Source organism: Mandrillus leucophaeus, unplaced genomic scaffold (assembly GCF_000951045.1).
Source record: "Mandrillus leucophaeus isolate KB7577 unplaced genomic scaffold, Mleu.le_1.0 Scaffold835, whole genome shotgun sequence".
Taxonomy (NCBI): domain Eukaryota; kingdom Metazoa; phylum Chordata; class Mammalia; order Primates; family Cercopithecidae; genus Mandrillus; species Mandrillus leucophaeus.
The window spans coordinates 85,616-109,365 of NW_012109086.1; the positions used below are offsets into that span (position 1 = coordinate 85,616).

Consider the following 23,750-nt stretch of genomic DNA (forward strand, 5'->3'; position numbering starts at 1 on the left):
AAGGAAGGAAGGAAGGAAGGAAAAGAGAGAGAGAAAGAAAGAAAGAAAAAGAGAGAGAGAGAAAGAGAGAAAGAAAAAGTGATCAGATCCTAAATGCTGAAGAAACAGTACAATAAGGAACCACATTCTCACCTACCACAGTAATAATCAACAAATGTGAGAATTACCAACGGACACTGAGACGCCAGGTAAAATACGGCTGGAGAACGAGACACTCACGCTGATTCAAAGAATCACCTGTGATGGTGTATTCCCAACCAAGGTGGAAGCCCCTTTATGATGTGGCCAAATCTGTTGGGCTCCCCGAGCCAGGTGCTCAGGCTCCTCTCCCAATCAGCCACTGTCACGGGGGATCATGCTCTCCCTGAGAAGTGTACAGCACCACCCATGCACTGCTTCCTAACCCAGCCATGAAAACACAGTCGGGAAAACCCAAATTGCGAGGCATCCTGTAAGATAACTGGCCCAAACTTTTCAAAAATGTCAATGCCATAAAAAAAAACAAAAAATAAAAGGCATAGAGAAACTGTTCTTGATTAAAATGAGATTAAAGAAACCTAATGACTAAATACAAGGCATGACCCTTGACTGCATCCTAGAACTTTTTTAAAAAAGCTCCGAAGAAGGCCGGGCGCGGTGGCTCACGCCTGTAATCCCAGCACTTTGGGAGCTCCAAGTGAGAGGAGCACAAGGCCAGGAGTTCGAGACCAGCCTGGCCAACATGGTGAAACCCCATCTCTACTAAAAATACAAAAATTAGCCGGGCGTGGTGGCAGGTGCCTGTAATCCCAGTTACTCAGGAGGCTGAGGCAGGAGAATCACCTGAACCCGGGAGGTGGCGGTTGCAGTGAGCTTGGATTGCACCACTGCACTCTAGACTGGGCGATAGAGTATGTCTCAAAAAAAAAAAACCTTCTAAAGAAGAACACGACGGGCATGATTGGAGGACACTTACGATGCGTACATCAGCTCGCAGCACAAAGCAATGCCGCCATTTCTCAGTGTGGGACAGCGTCCCCGTTCTTGCAGACACAGGCCAAGGCACCTGGTGGGAAGCCTCACAATGGCTGCCCCCAACTGGGAAATGGTTCGGAAAAATACACGCAGGTGCAAACAGAGAGAAAGCAAATGTGATTAACTCAATCACTGAATGTAGATCAGAGGTATAAGAGTGTTGCCTGTATGGCCAGGTGCGGTGGCTCATGCCTGTAATCCCAGCACTTTGGGAGGCCGAGGCAGGGGAATCATGAGGTCAGAAGTTCGAGACCAGCCTGGCCAGCATGGTGAAACCCTGTCTCCACTAAAAATACAAACAATTAGCCAGGTGTGGTGGCACACACCTGTAGTCCCAGCTACTCTGGAGACTGAGGCAGGAAAATTGCTTGAACCCAGGAGGTGGAGGTTGCAGTGAGCTGAGATCACCCCACTGCACTCCAGCCTGGGGATAGAGCGAGACTCTGTCTCAAAAAAAAAAAAAGTTCACTGTACTAGTCCTTTTTTTCATTCATTGTATTTACAACATTTTTGTAGGTTTGAAAAATTTCAAAATAAAGCATTGGAAAAATACATATCTAAAATAGAAAATGTATGTGACAAGAGAAAGGCATGAACACCCGCTTCATTTTCCCTCACCTCTCAGGAAAGTCAAAAGGTTACTGAACCACCCAGCCAGGGCACCTCCCCGACCCTGGAGCACTAAACCGAGCCTCTGCCTCCACATCTCTCCCCATGCCTGCCTGAGCCCTGGTCCACTCTCGCTGCCCCGGCGTCCATCCCCTTCTGGCCTTCCTTTCTTTTTTTTTTTGAGATGGAGTCTTACTCTGTTGTCCAGGCTGGAGTGTAGTGGCATGATCTTGGCTCACTGCAACCTCCACCTCCCAGGCTCAAGTGATTCTCCCGCCTCAACTGCCCCCAAGTAGCTGGGACTACAGGCACCTGCCACCATGCCTGGCTAATTTTTTGAAATGGGGTTTCACCATGTTGGTCAGGCTAGTCTCGAACTCCTGACCTCAGGTGATCCGCCCGCCTTGGCTTCCCAAAGTGCTGGGATTATAGGCGTGAGCCACTGTGCCCGGCCCCGTTCTGGCTTTTTTTACAGCCAACTCCCTACAGAATCGCAGGCCTAGGCCGAAGTTCAGTTTTCCAAGCTGGGCTATACCCGATCTCGCTTCACTGTAATCTGTTGCCACCAGAAAATGACTTCCCAAAAGCTGCTTTTGTGAGATCCTTTTTGTCCCATTCCACAGCCTAAAAGGATTCCCAAGAGCTGCCAGGTGAGGCCTTGGGACCCACCCAGGCCTTCTGCGTTCACTGTTAATTGACCTGACCTTTCTGATGGCTTCCCAGCCTGCTCACATCGAACCACATACTCACCCCTGCATCAACTCATTCACTCAACAATCCCTGGGCATCTGTGATGTAATCTATGACCCAGTCTTCAGGTTCACCGTGTACACGGGGAGAGAGATGAAAACCACCGATTACAACATGACACGAAGGGTTCCACAGAGGACTGGGTAGAAAGCTGTGGAAGAGGATGGGCTGGGAGTCCGGAAATGAAGTGAGTTATGAACCAAGCCATCACATAGGCCTGGCCAGCTATGGCCTGAAGCAGTGGAGAATGCCACAAGTTTAAAGAGAACAAAGGCAGCCGGGCACAGTGGCTCACACCTGTAATCCCAGCACTTTGGGAGGCCAAGGCAGGCAGATCACCTGCGGTCAGGATTTCAAGACTAGCTTGGCTAACATGGTGAAACCCCGTTTCTACTAAAAGTACAAAAAATTAGCCAAGCGTGGTGGTGCATGCCTGTAATCCCAGCTACTCAGGAGGGTGAGGCAGGAGAATCGCTTGAACCCGGGAGGTGGAGGTTCCAGTGAGAGGAGATCGCACCATTGCACTCCAGCTTGGGCAACAAAAGTGAAATTCGCTCTCAAAAAAAAAAAAAAAAAGAGAGAGCAAAGCATGTTCAGGAAGCCCTCACACTGAGCATGGGGAAGGCATGAGGACCGCACTGGAGACTGAGGCCGGACTGACGGGCAGGGGCCAGATAACATGGCCATGTCGGTCATGAAGGAGTTCCTGCTTTGTACGGCAAGCCGTGGCGGGCGTTGAGCAACAGATTGGGGTGACCAGATTTTGGGAAGATCACTCCGGGCTCGAGTGGTGCAGACAGAGTCCTGAGAGGAAAGGAAGTGGATGGGGAGAGGTGCTGCAGCTGTCCGGGCTACAGTGAGCTGGGACGAGCAAGATGGTGGCAGTGCAAATAGAAGAGAGTAGAAATGTTTCAGGAACGCCCAGGAGGCAAGGATGTAGCTGAAAGGTTATCATGGGATGGGGGAGAGGGGAGAGCCATCCTCGTCCCTCTGGCTCAATTCCTCATGATCCCAATACCCAGCATGGACACCCCCATCCAGCTCTTTGCCCTGTGCCTGCAGGTTTCCACCTCCCTCCTCCAAGCCCTCCCTGTTCACCTGGCAACCTCAGCTCAAGACCCCGCTTTCATGAAGCCCTCTCTGCAAACTCAGCCAATTGGTAAGTCTGACAGTATTTGATTATATCAGCAGACTCAGCCTCTAATGTTTAAGGCATGCACGTCTACCAGTAGCTGAGAGACTGGTTGTGAAGATGCAGCCACTGCTATCCCCCATGGTGACCCCAGGGGCTGGAGTGCAGTTGGGAATCGCAAGTGCTCAGGTAGAAATTCTGATGTCCCAAACACTCTTCTCGATGTTGACACAGTAAGTTGTTTTATCCCTGAAACAGCCCTGCAAGGTAGGGTCACCCTTTTTAAGATGAGGACTCGCACAGAGAGGGCAACTTGCCAAAGATCATACAGCTAATACGTTGTAGACCACAGTTGGAACCTAGGCAGCCTGTGCATTTAACCGCAACGTGATGCCGCCTCCCAGCAGTGCCCGATGAATGCATGATGACTTAGCCCTGTGCTCAGGGTCCCTTGATACCAGGCCCCTGCACACCTCACACCTCCCTGCCTCTGCATACGACATTCCCTTTGTCTGGAAGGTCTGAGCCACCTGGTCCAGCTGACAAACACCCTCACCTTCAACCTCAATTCAGACACCCATGTTGAGTGTTCCCAACAGTCGCCCTCCCCAGTCCCTCAGGCATATAGGTTTAAAATTCTAAACTCCACATGCTGGGCCCAAGGGAGCCTGGACACAGCCCTGGCACAGCACTTACTGCACGAGTGTGTCATGTCCTACCCTCACAAGTCTGTGGCACACAATCTGCAGGGACCAAGTCCTATTCACGTTGGTCTCTCTAGTGTCAATAATAACCATGGGTGTTGAATATTAATTGCACTACACATTGGCAGAAGCATGACTGATGATCAACACAGGATGAAGGAGAAGGAAATAAGAAAGGAAGCAATGAAGCAAAGGAAAGGAGAAAGCAGTACAGGACAGCAGTGGTGTTCCTAGTATGCACCCAGCCATTTCCTAGCTCCACCTGCTGACGGGGCCTGGACATGACACCGTGGTGACAATGAACACACTAAGCAACTGGAACTTGGTCTCTAAATACCATCCCCAATAAACGCCTCCTTGGAGAAATGGTTGGTCCTAGGGCTGGGCTGGGGAAACACAAGATGAGCCTATTGTACCTTGTAGTGCCAGAAAGCAAGGACGTGGCTCAAAAAAGGAAAGAATGGGGCATGTCAAAGAGGCACAGAAGCCAACCTCAAAGAGCAGTGGTTGACCCAGGCATGGTGGCTCACATCTGTAATGCCAACACTTTGGGAGGCCAAGATGGGAGGATCACTTCAGCCTAGGAGCTGGAGGCCAGGCTTAGCATTTAGCAAGGCTCTGTCCCTACAAAAATTTTAAACTAGCTGGGCATGGTGGCATATGCCTGTAGTCCCAGCTACTTGGGAGGCTGAGGCAGGAGGACTGCTCAAGCCCAGGGGTTCGAGACTGCAGCAAGCTATGATTTACACCACTGAACTTCAGCCTGGGTGACACAGTGAGACTCTGACTCACATACACACACAGACACACACACACAATTCTTAAGCTCACATTACTCAAAAAAAAAAAAAAAAAAAAATCATCCCTGCTCTGGGTGAGGTTGGGTATGACAGAATGAGACAAGGGACAGTCTCAGGCTGGACAAAGCCACATGTCAAGCACCCAGCAAAGCTGGGGACCATGGAGCTGGGTCCACTCCCCACAGGCTCTTGCTGTCTGTCTCCATCACCCAAGCCCTGTGCACGTGTCTGAGCACACTCCATCTGTGCTGCAGGCCTCCCTCCTGCTGTGGGCCCATCTCTCCTCCCTGCAAAGGGCAGCTGAGCGTTTGGGTCACCTGCTCCTGGAGCTGTCTACCACGGAAAATCATGCAGCCAGCAGAAAGCGCATCCGCTTCTCCCGAGGGTGGACTCTCCTGGAAGGCCCACGCCCCTGCGCCTGCCTCTTCAGAGCAAGCCAGGCCCTAAAACTCCTTCCTTCAGCCAATGGCCAGACGCCCAGAGAGGCCGGGAGCTAAGACACAAATAGCGCAGCCTGGGATGCCCACGTGACCCTTCCAGGCCTCTCATCTGCCTGTGTGTCTGAGGCCATGACCTGCTGAGCACCTACTATGTGCCAGGCACAGCGCAAAGTGACCCAGGTACAGCATCGTACTTAATTCTCACAACTCTAAGGGTGGGAACTGATACTGTCACCATCATCAGTGAAGATCCCAAGGCCTAGGAAGTTTGAATAACCTGCCCAGGGTCACCGGCAAGCCAGAGCTGGAGCATGAATCCAAAGCTCATGTTGGCCAATCCGAGGAGTCGTGCAGTGCAGACTCACCGGAGACCACACCCGTGCTCCAGTCTGGCTCTGCCACTTAACAGCTGTGCCGCTTCGAGCAAACAGCTCTACTTCTCTGAACCTTACTTTCTGTACAATGACGATACAATCGACCTGCCTAACTTGCTGGGGGTCTTAGGAGAGGCACAGGGACAGCACTTGGCTGCCAGTGGGCACCGAATACAGTGAGTTTTTATTGTTACTGTTACTAAGCCCCGTCCTGGGATATCTGTTCATTTGGTTTGGACGCTTGTCCCCTCCAAATCTCATGTGGAAATGGGATCCCCAGTGTTGAAGGTGGGCATGGTGGGAGGTGTTTTGGTCACAGATCCCTCCTGAATGTGTTGGTGCCCTCCCGATGGTGATGGGTGAGTTGTGAGTTCACACGAGGCTGGCTGCTTAAGAGTCTGGGACCTCCTCCTGCTCTCTCTTGCTCCCGCTCTCGCCATGTGACGTGCCTGCTCCCCCTTCACCTTCTGCCACTGGTGGAAGCTCCCTGTGACCCTCACCAGAAGCAGAGGCTGGCACCACGCTTCCTCCACAGCCTGCAGAACCATGGGCCAAATAAACCTCTTTTCTTTATAAATGACCCAGTCTCAGGTATTTCTTTAGAGCAGCTCAAGAATGGACTAACACATGTGCTCACCCCTCCAATGCCCTTCCTTGGTGCCAACCCACCCTGGCATGACTCCCAGATGCAAGGGGCCAGTAAGGACGCTCCCTGCTGCCCACCCAGAGACCCACCTGAATCCTCTGTCATCGATGTAGCAGTGCGCGGCGGAGACCAGCCAGTTGGGAGAGATGAGGGAAGCACCGCAGATGTGGCCCTGGCCCAGCGCGTGCAGGCTCACCTGCCAGGGCCACTCGCCCTCATCCGCATCTGTGCCCCCAACAACACGAGCCTGTCTCGTGAATGACCGCAGCCCACAGTCTGCAGAGGGGGGCAGAGAACCAGAGGACAGCAAGTCAAGGTGGGGACATCGAACCCCAAGGGGACATGCAGTGGATGCCAGGAGACCCTGTGTGGGGAAGCCAGCTTTTGGCGTGCACAGCACTGCTGGAGTGGCCAGGGCATGAGGGACCCCCAAAACTACCTTTGAGCTTCACAGACTCCCACATGCCCCTCCTTCTCCCCACTCCCAAATTCAAACCCGCATCTTCCCACCTCCCCCTCCCTCACAAATGCAGCGAGGGCCTCCGGAGGCCGGCTGCTCAGCTTCACTTTGATTTGGGTGTCATCTGCCTGATTGGACGTCATTTGGGGCGTCAGAGGAGAGGGGGCGGCGTGGAGCAGGGAGAAGCATCTTTGAATGCTGAGGGACACAGCTCTCAGAGGGACGAATGAACCACTGATGTGAGGTCACAGAATAGCTGCAGCTGTGCTCAAATCTAACCCGTGGCCAGCCAACGCTTCTGAAACACGGAGACTGCAAATTAAAGTATGGGCGGGCGAGGGTGAGACCCTGCCTTGGGCTCGGGTGAGCTGGGCTGCTCTTCTCCAGGCTACTCCCCTACAGCTGTGTCTACACAGCAAGGGCCAGCAACGCACTGCAGCCACGACCTCGCCGTGCTACAGAAGCCCTGAGATGCTGGCTGTACGCGCCTTTCTCCAAGACCAGAGCCAGCCCGTGGGGTGGTGCCTTCATGACAACTGGCAGGGCTATCCTTTCCGCTAGGAGACGCAAGCACAGAGCTGCTAAGCGAGGCGCTGGCGGGATTGCGCCTCCAGGTGCGCCCTCTGGTGGGCATCTCACACAGTGAACGACCTGCACAACCGTACTCAGACGCCTCGCTCACCGCAGTCCTTCTCATCTGAGCCGTCGCTACAGTCCTTCTTCCCGTCACACTCAGGGTTGCCCTTGCTCAAGCAGAGCCCGTTGAGGCAGCGGTAGGTGTGTTTGGTACAAGTGACGACGTTCACTGTTCAAGGAGGAGGACAAGGGAGGGGATCAATTCCTCTGCAGCATCTGACCAGAAGCCAGAAACCACCCATGGCGCCTCATGGCCCCTGCACCTTACCTCCTCCCCCAGGCCTGCCCCACCCACGTCCACTGGCCTCTCAGCCCTGCTACAGGTTCTCCACCTTCTGGAAAATTCTCCCCCCTCCAGAGCCCTTGCTCATCACACTTCACCCACAGGTGGTCTGTGTTCATTAAACTCGGGGCATCCTGTGCGTGGGTGTGCTCAGGGCTGCCTCCTCCAGGGGCGAGGCCCCCAGCAGGAAGGTGGGTGGGGCGGGCCTCACCTTTGGGGCAGGAGGCCTCGTCGGACCCGTCCCCACAGTCGTCCTTCCCATCGCACTGCTGGCTCTTGGAGAGGCACTTCCCATTGGAACACCTGAAGGTCTGAGCCGGACAACCTGGAGAGGCACCGGGACTCAGCCACCAGGAGCCACCGGGAGCTGGCCCGCCCGCCTGCCCACCCAGGCCGCCCCTCCCCAGCACTCACTGCACCCCTGCTCGTCGCTGTTGTCTCCGCAGTCGTTCACACTGTCGCAGACCCAGAAGAGGGGCTTGCAGAACTTGTTCTTGCATGTGAACTGGTGGGTGGCGTCGCAACCTGGAGTGGGGTAAGGGGAGGGTCGGCTGTGAGGCCCTCATCACTCACTGCTTCCCCAGGATGCCCAGGCGATCAGAGCTACCTGGGGACCACTTTCCGATCTGCAGAGAGACCCAAGTGGCCCTGCTCCACCAGCTACCAAGCTGACCTCAGCACTTCCGAGACACCCCGTCACCTGCCCCACAGAGGCCAAGATCTCCATGTGGCAGGGTGGGGAGGGAGGCCAGAGGTCCCTACACAGGGCCGAGAGCAAAAACTCCCACCACCTCCAGCCTTTTTGCCTCGGCAGTCAGCCAGCAGGGCCATGGGACGCAGGCAGGGCGGGGAAGGAGGGTGGGGAGACCGGGGCTCCCAGCTGGACTCACTGCAGTTGAGCTCATCGCTGTAGTCGGTGCAGTCGGCCCAGCCATCACAGCGCATCTCCTTCCGGATACACCGCCCCGTGCGGCACGTGAACTGCCCCGGGCACGCTGTGGGCACAAGCAGGCCTGAGGCCCCCAGCATCCACCCACCTCCCTCCACTGGCTCTCGGCTCCCTCCCTCGGGCCAACCTCCCAGCCACAAACACAGAGGAGCAGGGTGGGTGCTGTGGCCCAGGGCAGGGGTTGCCCAGGCCCACCAAGGTGTGCCAAAGGGGTTCCTGCACCTGCAGCTCGTGTGGGAAGGGGGCTGGCCACAGACCCCAACCTGAGCTGGCAGGGTCCTTCCCCACCACTGAGGATCGAAGCCCAGGAAGCCCCGGGTGCCCTGCAGAGAGGCCGGCTGGTCGCAGGCCCTGCCCTGCCCTGTGTGCTGGGCCGCCTGGGGACTCCGAGGGCCAGGCCCTGCCTGTGACACTCAGCAGGTCCCCGATGCATGCGATGTGTCCTGTCCAAATGCAGTGCGGCATCGCGCTTCCTTCACTCTAAACATTTTCCATATTTCAATGTTTCTGAAATCAGGAGGCATCTGACCACTTTGCAGATGACAAAGTTGTAAGGAGGCCATTGTCACCACCTCGGCACAGGTACAATTCAGTCACAGGTAAGTGTTTAGATCAAAGGTGTTGGTTTATCTGAGTGTCCTTTTGGCGATGAGCTAGGCCCTTGAATTTTACCTTAAATTTGGATTCCTAAGCATAGTTAAATGTCTTCTCAAGGTTATTCTATGATGCAGGGTTGAAATAAAAACACATTGTATATGTGGAAGAACCGCTGCTCACACAGCCAACGGTACTTCCTAATGTGTCTCAAAATTACCCTATGAACCTAACGGTGCTAACAGGCCACAGAGGCAAGCACAGATGATCAAAGTCACAGGAAGGTGGGCCTGAGGGACAGATGGCGGGGGAGCTCAGATGAGGGGCGTCTCCAGCCGCGGGTACCTCATGCTGGGACTGTGACCCAGAAGGAAAGGGCACAGTGTGTACCAGCGCTCACAGCCAGCCTGCCTTAATTAATGCATCAAAGGTAGCGTGTTTTCCTCGCAAAGGTACGGCAGGGGTGAGATGCTCTTACATTCTCCAGCATTTTAGAATCAGCAAAGCATGATGCTAACGAGATGCAGGGTAGACAGAACATGCATCTCCCTCCTCCCCACAACGTTCACTCACGGTCACTGGAGTCGTAGGAGAGGTATTCAGCTAAGAACCCGGTGTCGGTGTAGGACTGATCCGAGTGGAAGCGAACTGTGATCTTGTTGCTGTTGCTGGTGACGACGAACTGGGACCTCTCTCCGCAGTACCTGGAGCAGAGGCGGGGCACAAGATGAGGAGGGACAGCTGGGAGCCGGGGGGCTGGTGGGACCCCTCCCCCTGCAGCATGGGCCAGGCAGCCCCCATACCCCCCGGGACTCACTTCTCCCCGTTGATCTCCACGTAGTCCTTGGGGCAGGTGCCCGTAGGCACGCCAGGCTCCAGCAGGTAGAAGAATTTGAAGCGCACCTTCACATGCTGGTTGTTGGGTACCTGAGGGAAGAGAGGCTGCTGGGAATCTGTGGCTTCCCTCCCTCCTCCCTGAACCTGAGGACGTCAAAGGGAGGCGGCGGCATGGACCAGGGAGAGACGGTATGCCTTCCGTCAAGACAGGCTGGAAAGTTCTCCCAGCACTTTTTGTTTGTTTTCGCTTTTGTTTTGTTTTTGTTTTTTTTGAGATGGAGTCTCACTCTGTCGCCCAGGCTGGAGTGCAGTGGCAAGATCTCAGCGCACTGCAACTTCCGCCTCCCGGGTTCAAGCAATTCTCCTGCCTCATCCTCCCGAGCCTCTGGGATTACAGGCACATGCCACAACACCCAGATAATTTTTTTGTATTTTTAGTAGAGATGGGGTTTCACCATGTTGGTCAGGCTGGTCTCGAACTCCTGACCTCAGGTGATCTGCCTGCCTTGGCCTCCCAAAATGCTGGGATTACAGGTGCCAGCCACTACACCTGGCCTCTTTTCTTTTTTTTTTTTTTTTTTTTCTGAGACGAAGTCTCGCTCTGTCGCCCAGGCTGGAGTGTAGTGGCAAGATCTCAGCTCACCACAACCTCCGGCTCCCAGGTTAAAGCGATTTTCCTGCCTCAGCCTCCCGAGCAGCTGGGATTACAGGCACGGGCCACCACACCCGGCTAATTGTTGTATTTTTAGTAGAGACAGGGTTTCACCATGTTGCCCAGGCTGGTCTCGAACTCCTGACTTCGTGATCCACTTGCCTGGCCTCCCAAAGTGCTGGGATTACAGGCATAAGCCACCACGCCCGGCCCTCCTGACATTTTTAAAGAAAGGAAAGGGAGGCAGCTCTGGCTGGGAAGGCGTGAGTGGCACAGACAGGTGACTCTCTTGTCTCACACACCTTCTTTGATTTCTTCCTGATGGCACCTCTGAGACCCAGGCACTGTCACCCTCACTTCACCTAGGGACAAGCTGAGGCCCAGGGAGCTTCAGCAACTGCCCAGGTCGTTCTGTCACCTGACAAGGAGCTAGGATGAGTCTGGGTCTGCCTGACACTGCAGGGGAAGACCTGACCCCCAGACACATGATCTCTTTGGGATTTGTTTATTTGTTTTTGCTGTTTTTGAGACAGGGTCTCACTGTTGCCCAGGCTGGAGTGCAATGGCACTGTCATAGCTCACTGTAGCCTTTAACTCCTGGCTTTAAATGATCCGCTCACCTCGGCCTCCTGAGTAGCTGGGACCACAGGCGTGCACCACCATGCCTGGCTAATTTTTGTATTTTTTTTTTTTTAAAGATGAAGTCTCATTATGTTGTCCAGGCTCATCTTGAATTCCTAGCCTCAAGTGATCCTCCCGTCTTGGTCTCCCAAAGTGCTGGGATTACAGGTGTGAGTCACCACATTTGGCTGCCTCTTTGGGGTTAAAAAAAGATCTCCTCTTCCCTTTCTTCTGTCTTCCTCATTTGCCATCCACCTCTCTCTCTCACACACACACATGCACACACATGTACACATATGCAAACACATGCACACACATGTACGCACACACACACACAGACATACACATGTGCATATACATGCTCACACGCACACACACACGTTCACATACCCCATAGTTCCTACCTCAATGTTCCATGTGCAGTCAACGTTGGGTGGGTAGTGGCCCGGGTAGTAGGGGCTGTTGAATGTCCCCTGGGCTTTACGTAAGTGGCCTCCACACCCTGAGAGGAAAGGTGGGAGAAAGCAAGAGGATCAGGAACCTGCCCGGCCAAGCAGGCAGGCGAGGACTCTGCAGCCTGAGGCCTGGAGCTGCCTCCTGGACGCCTGGATGCTGCACAGCAGCCAGGAAGGCCGGGTGTCGGGAGCTGAAGCTTCAGGAGGGCTCCTGACCCAGGCGGTCGGCCAGATGCCTTTGGCTCAAGCTTCAGCCTCTGCTGCTGACCTAGGCCAGCTCCCCAGCCACAGGGTCCAGCCTGTGGCCTCCTAAGCTCAGTCACCCCCACTAAGGCCTTCCCCTTCTCCGCGGCCCGCGGGCAGTTCCGCCCTGCCCTGCCCTTCCTTACTGCTCATCTTAGGCAGCTGGAAGAAGGTGGCCTCAAAGCCGGGATGCCGCCGCTCAGTGTTGGTTATCAGCGTGATGAGCAGGACGTTCTGGGAGGAGAGGAAGGTCAGGTTGTAGGAGGGAGGGTAGGCGCCACACAACCTGTGGGGGCAGAGGGTGGGCATTAGGAAGAGCCGGCAGAACCCAAGCTTCTCACACACCCAAACCAGGCTCCCAGGCAGAGGTGCCCGAGGACCCCATCCCTAACTCTGGTCCCATCCACAGAGGGCTAAGAATGGAGTCGAAAAGACCTTCATTCAGGTAAGTCCCTCCCCCACACAATCACTGATGGAAGGAGTTAGTGATAAACAGTTCACCTTTGTTTAAAAGAGCAACACCCAGCCGGGCACAGTGGCCCACGCCTGGAGGCCAAGGTGGGTGGGTCACCTGGGGTCAGGAGATCAAGACCAGCCTGGCCAACATGGTGAAACCCCGTCTCTACTAAAAATACAAAAATTAGCCAGGTGTCGTGGCGCATGCCTGTAATCCCAGCTCCTCGGGAGACTGAGGCAGAAGAATCGCCGGAACCCAGGAGGCAGAGGTTGCAATGAGCCAAGACGGCACCACTGCACTCCAGCCTGGGTGACAGAGCAAGACTCCATCTCGAAAAAGAAAAAAGCAACACCCTAGACATGATACATGCCCACAACAGAGGATTTACTACATAAGCTGTGGGTTCAATCAGAACAATAGCAGTGGTAACAACCAACATTTATCAAGAACATGCCAAGGTCGGGCCTATAATCCCAGAATATTGGGAGGCCGCGAGGCAGGAGAATTCCTTGAGGCCAGGAGTTTCACACCAGCCTGGGTAACAGAGTGACACCTTATCTCCATCATCAAAAAAACTAGCTGGGCATGGTGGCGCTTGCCTGTAGTCCCAGCTACTCAGGGGTGAGGCCAGAGCCTCAGGAGTTCAAGGTTACAGTGAGCTATGATTGTGCCACTGCACTCCAGCCTGGGCAACCAGGAGACTCAAAAAAAAAAAAAAGAAAAGAAAAAAAAAAAAAGAGGAACATGCCTGGCATGGTTCTCGGTGCTCTTAAATCTATTAACTCACAATCTTCATAACAGCTCTATGGAGTAGATACTGTTATCCCTATAGCTCAGAGGTGAGGAAACTGAGACACAGAGATTTTCAGTAACTTGCCCAACATCCCATGGTTAATAAGTGGCAGGCTTAGAATTTAAACTCAGGCATTCAAGCTCCAGAGTCCACACTGCTCACAACCATATCATCCTGATTGTGTCCCCTCCTTCTAAACAATGTAACTTTATAAAAACCCTGAGAGACAGGGTGACTGATTTGGAAAGATCATCATAATACACTTCATTTGTTAAAGCAGGTAATGAAACTGCACGCATGGGATAATCCTATTTCTTAACACACACACAGCAAAACAGGCAACATCAAAATTTTGGGGGAGAATGGACATCAAAAATTTGGCCAGGTGCTGTGGCTCATGCCTGTAATCCCAGCACTTTGGGAGGCCAAGGCAGGCGGATCACCTGAGGTCAGGGGTTCGAGACCAGCCTGACCAACATGGTGAAACCCCATCTCTACTAAAAATACAAAAAAAAATTAGCTGACTGTGGTGGTGCATGCCTGTAATCCCAGCTACTCGGGAGGATGAGGCAGGAGAATTGCTTGAACCCGGGAGGCGGAGGTTGCGGTGAGCGGAGATCTTGCCACTGCACTCCAGCCTGGGCAACAGAGCGAGACTCCGTCTCAAAGAAAAAGAATTAACAGTGGTTGTTTCTAGGCAGTAAGATGACGAGTGACTTTAGTCTTCCTTTTGCTTGTCAATTTCTTTTTCCCACTGGGACCACGTACTTCTTTGTTGTGCGATTAATAAATTAGAGAGATGGAAAAGAAGTCCTGGTTGCGAAGCTGTGGCAGCAGATGGTTCTAGATTATTCTTGGCCTGAATTTTAGCCCATTATTAATCATTAAACGTCCGCCCAGCTCATTTCCATAGTCAGCCACAGAAGGCTCTAGCCCAGCGAGTGCGGGAGAGGCGGCTCACCCACCACGCACAGCACCTCTGCGCAGTACGCTCCACCCTGACGTGGGGTATCCCACAGGTGCATTAACCACGCCTTTCCGTTTTCTGTAATGTGGGTGCTTTGACATCTGGGGCCCTGCTGACTGTGGAGGGCTGGCCAATGCTTAGAGATAGGAAAGGACTCACCTGCAAGCAAACCTTCCCTATACAAACCCACCCATGGAGGGCCCAGCCCCACCTCCTCCAAAAGGATCTCACACTCAGGGCCACTATTCTTTGCCCTAACCACCCCAGACCCAAGTATCAGAGAACTAGGGACAGCTCCTATGCCCCAGAGCCTACTAAAATTATTCGAACAAGTCAGTTCTAAACCTCTCACCCTGATTTGTCTTGCCTTTTCTGTGTAAACCATATAAAGGCTCTTTTTGTTGTTGTTGTTGTTTTGAGACAGAGCCTTGCTCTGTTGCCCAGGCTGGAGTGTAGTGGTGCGATCTTGGCTTACTGCAACCTCTGCCTCCCAGGTTCAAGTGATTCTCCTGCCTTGGCCTCCCGAGTAGCTGGGATTACAGGTGCCCACCACCACACCCAGTTGATTTTTGTATTTTTAGTAGAGACCACACCCAGCTGATTTTTGTATTTTTAGTAGAGATAGGGTTTCATCAGGTTGGCCAGGATGGTCTCAAACTCCTGATCTCAAGTGATCCAGCCGCCTTGGCCTCCCAAAGTGCTGGGCTTACAGGCATGAGCCACCATGCCTGGTCCATAATAAAGGCTCTTGCTTACATTTTCCCCTCATTCCTGTTACCCCTTGACCAACCTAGTGCTTCCTCGTGTAGCCTGAGACAGGGTCTTGCTCTGTTGCCCGGGCTGGAGTGCAGTGGTGCAATCACAGCTCACTGCAGCCTTGACCTCCTCAGTTGGAGATCCTCCTGCATCAGCCTCCTGAGTAGGCATGCACCACCACACTCAGCTAAGCTTTTTATTTTTTATAGAGGCAGAGTCTTGTTGCCCACGCTTGTCTCAAACTCCTGGCCTCAAGAGATCCTCCCGCCTCAGCCTCCCAAAGCGCTGAGATTATAGGCATGAGCTACCATGCCCACCAACAAAATTGTCTTTTCAAGGGCAGTCATCTCCTGATCTGTTGGCCTTCATATAGCTGAATAACAAAGCCTACATTTTACAACTGTGGGCAGAGCCTTCTCTCTGGTAGTTCAGGGGGACACGCCCTGCACAGGCTGGATTTGGTATCTGGGGACCACAGAGCCTTCCTCTGCCTTGCCAAGGCTGAGAAAAATCACTTCCCAGACTCCACTGGAGCTCCAGCTGAGGATCACACCACACATGCCCCTTGCTGCCTGGACGTTTGGCAGTGGCCTGTGGCCAAGAGTCGTAAACTGTATCCCAGGCCTGTGCTGCAATCCGTTGAAGAAGCTGGCCCCCTATGGGGCAGCTGCCAAGCTCCCACAGCCCCACCCCCCCCCGGGGTACTCACTGCACCAGGGCGTGGGGCTCCATGGGGCTCAGGGTGTTGTACACCGTCACCAGGTCGCTGCCGCGCTCATCACAGGACGCAAGGTCAAAGCTGCGGAAGGTGAGGCTCAGCACTGAGTCGGCATCCCCCCGCAGGGCCCACTGGCAGCGGGCGTGAGCGGGGTAGGGGCTGTCAGGGAATCCGGGCGTGGTGAAGCGCATCACCTCCACACCGCGGGCGTGCAGGGCAAAGCTGCAGCTGTCTGCGCAGGAGACAAGAAGAAGGGCGTGTGTGGGGGCAGGACTGGGCAGAGCTGGGGGAGGAACCTGAGACCCCGTGGGCCTGGCCCCTTTGAGATGCCCCAGGCTGCCCTGGGCCTCGAGAAATCAGGAAAGGGGCTTCTCAGAAGGGCCTGGAAGAGGAAGGGCCTGGAAAAATCATCGTAGTATACTTCATTCAGAGAGACATGCACTGGGGACCCCACTGGCTCAAGGGCATCTGGCCACATCTCCCCTCTTCCCCCCCCAGAGGAGGAGGTGGGCACGATACTTACTGTCCTGGGTCCTCTGTACAGTTTTGGGGTCAGTGGCTGAAGAATAAGAAGGAGAATAAAGAATTTCCTGATACAATCCATTTCCTTATTCCTGCTTCCTTATTATCTAAAGGGAGGTGCCCGGCCAGCACATAATTGTCTCTCTGGTGCACTGGGCCCTGGGAGTGCCAGTCCCCTGCAATGGTCCAGGGCCCAGCCCCACTCCAGGGAAGGCTGGCCAGTCCCATGCCCACCCCGACCCTCGGACTCACGGAAAGCCACCACTGAGGTGACCACAAAGGACTTTAGGGAGCGTGCCCGCGGGGGCAGCATGACTACGCGTTCCTCGGCCATGACGCGCTCGGCCTCCTCCACCAGGTGCTGTGGGATACTGAACTCAGACCAGTAGTAGGCGATGACGCTGCCCTCGCTGGGGAGAGAGTGGGGGGGGGGGGCCCTGAGGCGGAGCTCTGGGCCCCATTTCCCCCACGTGCGCCTAGAGCGACTCCAGGGCACGTGGGCCACTCAGACCACCCGCGGGGGCCCACCTGGGCCCTCCATCTGCAGAGGCCCTGCCCCAGCTCCTCTTTTGTGTCACCCCTCTTCCCACCCCGAAGCAAGTGGACTTGCCCCTTTGCCCGCTGCTCTCAGTCTCACCCCCACCAGACCAATTCTGGAGGCCGCTCAGGGGTAGGAATGAGGCGGGGGGAACCCACTGGAATTTGCCCACAAGCGAGGACACCCCGAGTGTCGCCTTCCTGAGCCTGTTTTCCGACCTGAGAAAGGAACTGGGAATGCCACCTGCCACACAGCATTCCCCAGGGTTCAAACGAACTAGCAAAATAAAAAGCAGTTTGAGAAGAAAGTCTATTTTTTTACAAAAGTATGCGTGAAAAACTGTACAAGCACAGAAAATATGGGGACTCATTGAAGCCTGCCTGAGCACCCCGACTCCCCCAAACCCAAATGTGGAAAAACAACAAAGAATCACAGCCATTCCTGGCATCATGCCAAGCACCTCACAAGCCTTTGGGCAGCTCATCACAGCAACAGCTGCAGTCACCTTTGCCATGGGGGCAGAAGAGTCAGGCTGCCAAGTAACGCACAGGAGGACACGGCGAGGACCCTCCTTGGTTCTCCAGGCCAGGACCTCCAGCACCATCTCCCGCTTTCTGCCCCACACACTGCACCCCGATCACACTCCCAGCCAGACTGGGATGCATCCCACTGAGCCTTCTGTCTGCACCCACCTGAAGGCTGTCACGGCCGACTCCTTGTGGTAGGGGCCCAGGAACGGGACTCCGCTGTACAGCAGCTTTAGCTGAGGAAGGGCAGAGACTCAAGGCGGGCCCCACACAGCGATGACACTGCCCTAAGCCCGGGCTGCCCCCTCCCCTCTGGGGCCCGGGCCCGTCCCACATCACCCCCATCCCAGGGCCCTGGGAGCACAGGCGAGGTACGTCCCTGCTGCCCAGCAGGTGGGACACCAGGGCACACAGCCAGGCAGGGCTCTGGGCAGGCTGCACTCACCGCGTCCTTCACCTTGCTGGCCAGGCTTACAAACTCAGTGGAGTTGGAGTTCTCGTAGGCATCCACAAAATTCTCATTTGTGATCCTCAGGTAGCCATTGAAGATCTTCTGGACACGCACATCCCGGTCTGTGTGAGACCAGAAGGCGCTCGGTCAGGGGAGGTGGTACCACCCCCGCCTGTCCCTCGCCATCCACAACGGGGAATGAATGGTGGGAGGGAGCAATCGGCCAGCCCTGACTGCTTCCCATCACCCCCATCAGGGTTCCAGAGAGGCCAAGAGACCCTCGTGTCCTCAGTAGGCGGCCCTGGGTCTGTCCACTGAGGGAGGAGGGACAGCCACCCCTCCTCGTCCTCCCTGGAGCCAGCCCCCACTTTACTCACACTGCAAATGCCACACCAGGGAGCCGATCCCCAGTGAGACCAAGAGGAGGCCAATCAGCACGGCTGCCAGCACCACCCAGCGCCCCGGGCCATGCTTTTCCACCTTCTTGACGTTGTTGACCGGCAGGAACTCCACGCCTTCCTCCAAGCCATTCACTTTCTGCCGGGAGAGAGTTGCCAGCACTCAGACCCTCTCACCCCTCTCCCCCTGCGCCCCGCTGGGGAAGATGTTCACATTTTGTGAGGTCCGGCTTGGAGAAGAAAGCAGGGGCTTGGGTGAGAAGAAGGGGGCTTCCCCCAGAGGCATGGGGACCACTGCCCAGAGTGCAGACTCTGAGACATGAACCCTGGGCATGCTCTGGGAGGAACATGAGGTCGGCCTTCCGGACCACGCATCTCAGGGTCTGGACAGCACCAGGCGATCATTGCTTATGAATTGTTCATTTAAATTAAAACGCAATGAAGGGCTGTCGAAACCCGGTCTTCGAGGTCTTCCCTTCAGTGAATCATCTTTGACATAGGTGGGTGCCCCGGAGAGGGGCCCCAGGCCAGGACCATGACTGGCAACTATGGTGCCCCTGTGCAGACTTCTACGAGCAGGCCCTGCTCCCTGGGACACAGCCCCTACCAGATTCAGTCCCCCTATCACCTGGCCCAGGAGCCTGTGGCCAGCACTCAACTGCACACCCTACCCAGTGGCCTTAACCAGCCAAAAGTAAAAAGGTGGTGCCATCGTGGAAAAAAGCTGCTCTGTGTTTAACCTTGGGAACCCCAGTCCAGGACCGGAAAGCACAGTGAGGCCCACTGTGGGGAATCCACACCCATGTGCAGTGCCAAGAGAAGGAAAAGCAAACAAACCAAATGCCCAACAAACAGGATGGCGACTTCCCTGGGTTCCTCCTTGCCAAGGGTATCCATGAGGAGGGGCCAGAATATGGAGGGGCGGGTGGGTTGTCTGCTGCCCACAGTGACGGACTGGCAAAGGTTTCTGCCCATAGCACATGCCATCTACCCGCCCTGAATCCTGGGGACGCACCATGGCCTGGCGCTGTGGCACTTGCGGTTTAACTACCTCATACCCACTCAATACGGCTCACAACAAAAGCAACAGCCCATCCCAAACCCACATGTGTTGGCCCTTTTAACGGTTTCCTGATGTCGTTCTTCTGGTAGTGATCTCATAATTCGACAGTGTAAATTTAAGCTGACATGTCTTGGTTTGTGACATTTACCCACTATCAACTCACTGCATGAAAGATTCTCCTCACTCCTGCCTTACTGGGATACTTAAAACTCCAATTTTGGTTTCCTAATTGGCTATATTTGTGACTTGATCTAATATCACACAGAAACACATCCCAGGCAGCCACTTAAAATGTCTTCAAGCTGCTTGTTCTGGAGTCGTCTCTATATTTCTAAATATTATGGCAACACCATAATCTCTTGACTCATCCATCTAGAAATCGGTTGACTTTCTATTATGACAATGTGGATTTTAGTGTCCTTCCGCCCTTTCTCTCCCAAGCCTCCCAATAGTTACAAGCCCAAAGTTGAAAAAAAATCATATCCATACTCTAGGTTTTCATTATTAGCCTGTGAAAATATTGTTCACTATTATGTTTCCTTTCTTTGTACAATTTCTTTGTTTTTCCCGCTGTGAATTTTCACTTACTGGTGTTACTTTTTATTTTGTACCCAAATCTTTACATACAGTCTAAGAGCTCTGCAGTACTCTTCTCAATCTTCTACATATAAAATCTGTTAAATAACTTATTTCATATTCTTCCTGAGGGCCACACTTCTAGATCCCCCTGTCCTTTCTCATAGCAGTTGTCCAGAACTTCCTTCACCATCACCCTGGGATTTTTCTTAATCTTCTTCTGCATTAAAACCCTTATTTCCTGGATTCCATGTCTTCATCTTTCTTGGTTTACACTTCATTTTGGTGGAACATATACTTTTTAAAAATTTTTTTCTAGCTATAAAGACCCAGAAGAGACGAACATTTACTTTCTGAGAAGAATGTTTTTTGATACTTTGCATGTTTCTGAAAATACCTTAATTCTACACTCACATTTATGGAAGTTTGGCTGGGTATAGAACTACAGGTTTAAAATAATTTTCACTTAGAATTTTGAGGGCTCAGGCTGGACGCAGTGGCTCACGCCTGTAATCCCAGCACTTTGGGAGGCCGAGGCACGTGGATCATCTGATGTCGGCAGTTCGAGACCAGCCTGGCCAACGTGGTGAAACCCCGTCTCTGCTAACAACACAAAAATTAGCTGGGTGTGGTGGCCCGTGCATGTAATCCCAACTACTCAGGAGGCTGAGGCAGGAGAATCGCTTGAACCCAGGAGGCAGAGGTTGCAGTGAGCTGAGATTGCACCACTGTACTCCAGCCTGGGTGGCAAACTGAAACTGTCTCAAAAAAAAGAAAAGAAAAGAAAAGAAAAGAAAAGAAAAGAAAAGAAAAGAAAAGAAAAGAATTCTGATGGCTCTATTGTTTTTTAGCTTCTAATTTGTTTTTGAGAAATATGATAATGTTATAAACTCATTATCTTTTACTTATGACTTCGCTGTCTTCCTCTGAAAGCCTTGAGGATGTGCTTTGAATTGGGTGTTTTTGTTTCCTTGAGACAGGGTCTTGCTGTGTTGCCTAGGCTGGAGTGCAGTGGTCTAATCATAGCTCACTGTAACCTTGAACTCCGGAGCTCAGGCAATCCTCCCACCTCAGCCTCCTGAGTAGGTAGGACTATAGCTGTACACCACCGTGTCCAGTTAATTTTTAAATAATTTTTTGTAGAGGCAAGGTCTTGCTATGTTGCCCAGGCTGGTCTCGAACTCCTGGCCTCAAGCTATCCTTTCATCTCAGCCTCCCAAAGTGATTTTCCTGTCTTATTTTTTAGATTATGTCTCCTTTTCATCTTCCCTGGTCTACCTTTCTTTAATCCTTATTATATTTATCCTCTATTTATCCTTTCTCTGTATTATCCATCTCATTATTTTTAACCTTTCAATTGAGTTTTTCATTCTTGGTATCAAAATTTTAATTTCTAAGAGCTTTCTTGTTCTTTGAATTTTCCTCTTTTATGGCATCTTGTATTTGCTTCATGAATGCAAAACCTTCTCATCTTTATATTTCCATTGAGTATCTTTTCCCTGTTTTTGACTTTCTCTTCCATGTTGAAGACTTTCTTCAAATGCTGGGGGATTCTGGGTGGTTATTTTTATTTAGAAACAAGCTCCTGAAGGCTGTTTGGAAGCTCTGTGTGCATGCCATGCCACAACTGGCTTCACTGGGGGGGACACAAGTAAGTGGCGAAACAGATTTTTTTCTGGGCACTCCCAACTGTTAGACTATATACATCTTCCTGTGGATGGTTCCATTGCTCCAGAGAATAATTTTCTAATCTCCTGGCTGGAGTGATTCAAACCCAGCCACTAGCATTCAGGAACATGTAGAAGAGACTCTTTCTCCTTCTTTTCACCTCTCACGACAGCTTTCCCCTGTACCTGGGGTCCTCAAGCCCAGATATTCTTTGATTCGATCTCTCCCGACTATTTTTCCCATCCACTGTGGCAGTCTGCTGGGGTCTTTGTCTTTTGGCTTGGGGCCGAGGTGGAGATTTGGGGATTTCCAACAATGTCCTTTCTTGTCTCACCTCTGTCTTCTAGAATACTTGAGCCCAATCTTTTCTGAGCCTGGCAGAGAAGAGACCATTACCAAAGAAATACTGGAAGGATATTTCCAAGAGCTGAAGAGAGTCCTAAATCTTCCAATTCAAAGGGCTCAGTGAATGGTGAGAAAGACAAATGAAGCAGCACATATAGCCAAACAGACTGTATTGTGATGACATTTTGGAACATCACGGATAAGAATGGATCCTCTACGCCTCTAGCTGTCGTCTTTTCTCTCCTGTATTTTGCGTTTCTTCAGTGTTTGGTTCTATTTTGGGAATTTCTTTGACTTGCTCTTGCAAACCTTCCATTAAATTTAAAAAATAGCTTCATTGAGGTATTATTGCATAAAATAAAGTGTATATATTTAAGTGTACAATTTTGGGCATCCATATGCACCCATGAAACCATCCACAGCTAAGATGATGCCCATGTCCATGGCCTTCAAAGTCTCCTCCTGGCCCCTCCCACATGTTCCTCCCTGAATCCATTTCCTGTCCCCAAGAAACCACGCATCTGCTTCAGGCTGCTTTTCCCAGAGCTTTATGTAAATAGAGTTCTGCAGTATGCGCTCTTCCATCTGGCTACTTTCACTCCGCACGATTCCTCTGAGACTCACCCAGGTTCCTGTGTGCACAGCAGTGCATGCCTTTCGGTTGTTGCTGCATTTATCCCATCGTTTGGGTACACAAGCATGTGTTTACCTGTTCACCTATTGATGGACATTTGGGGTGTCTCCAATCTGAGGTCATTACAAATAGAGCTGCGAGAAACACTCCCGTAGCTGTCTTTGTACTGGCGTATCAGCAATGAACAACTGGAAACTAAAACTAAAAGACACCTTTTACAATAGCTTCAAAAATATGAAATACTTAGAGGTAAATCTGACAAAAAATGCACAAAACCTGTACACTGAAAGATGCAAAATACTGCTGGGAGAAATTCTAAAAGACCTAAATTAGTTAAGCAATATATGCTGTTCATGGATTAGAAGACTCAGTATTAAAATGTCTAGTCTCAAATTTAGCTATAGATGCAATGCAATCTTTTTTTTAAGATACAGGGTCTTGCTATGTTACCCAGGCTGGTCTTGAACTCCTGGCTTTAGCAATCCTCCTGCCTCAGCCTCCTGAGTAGCTGGGACTACAGGGTGCACCACTGTACCCAGTTGCAACTAGATATTTTTATATTATCTTTGGAACTTCCCTTTTGACTTTCTTTCAGGCTAGGTTTTCTTTAGACATCTGGTGGCTTCTGGTAGTCTAATCATACTTAAGAATGAGAAAACAGAGATTTCAGCTAGACTCTGAACAGACTGTGTATGTGTATATAAGTATAAGAAATGTAGCTGGGAACAGTGGCTCCCGCCTATAATCCCAGCACTTTGGGAGGCTGAGGCAGGCGGATCATTTGAGGTCAGGAGTTTGAGACCAGCCTGACCAACATGGTGAAACCCCTGTCTCTACTAAAACTACAAAACAATTAGGCAGGCGTGGTGGTGCATGCCTGTAGTCCCAGTCACTCAGGAGGCTGAGGCAGGAGAATGGCTTGAACCCGGGAGGCGGAGGTTGTAGTGAGCTGAGATCATGCCATTGCCCTACAGCCTGGGCAAGAGAGTGAGACTCTGTCTCGAAAAAAAAAAAAAAGAAACGTAGGCCGGGCGTGGTGGCTCACGCCTCTAATCCCAGCACTTTGGGAGGACGAGGCAGGTAGATCACCTGAGGTCAGGAGTTTGAGACCAGCCTGGCCAACATGGTGAAACCCCAT

At 52.5% G+C, this 23,750-nt stretch overlaps 1 protein-coding gene across 1 annotated transcript in view; it reads right to left on the reverse strand.

Moving 5' to 3' along the window:
- Positions 1-23,750, reverse strand: part of ST14 (suppression of tumorigenicity 14 (colon carcinoma)) — a 48,148-nt gene that overhangs the window by 3,512 nt on the left and 20,886 nt on the right. Inside the window, exons 2-16 of the mRNA XM_011968275.1 lie at positions 18,306-18,488; positions 17,923-18,050; positions 17,643-17,713; positions 16,665-16,822; positions 16,414-16,449; positions 15,882-16,122; positions 12,346-12,485; positions 11,906-12,003; positions 10,209-10,318; positions 9,965-10,095; positions 8,739-8,843; positions 8,263-8,373; positions 8,060-8,173; positions 7,612-7,734; positions 6,559-6,745 (exon numbers count right to left, since the gene is read on the reverse strand). Of these exons, the coding sequence (XP_011823665.1) occupies positions 6,559-6,745; positions 7,612-7,734; positions 8,060-8,173; positions 8,263-8,373; positions 8,739-8,843; positions 9,965-10,095; positions 10,209-10,318; positions 11,906-12,003; positions 12,346-12,485; positions 15,882-16,122; positions 16,414-16,449; positions 16,665-16,822; positions 17,643-17,713; positions 17,923-18,050; positions 18,306-18,488 (1,936 nt within the window). The remainder of the gene's footprint in view (positions 1-6,558; positions 6,746-7,611; positions 7,735-8,059; positions 8,174-8,262; positions 8,374-8,738; positions 8,844-9,964; positions 10,096-10,208; positions 10,319-11,905; positions 12,004-12,345; positions 12,486-15,881; positions 16,123-16,413; positions 16,450-16,664; positions 16,823-17,642; positions 17,714-17,922; positions 18,051-18,305; positions 18,489-23,750) is intronic.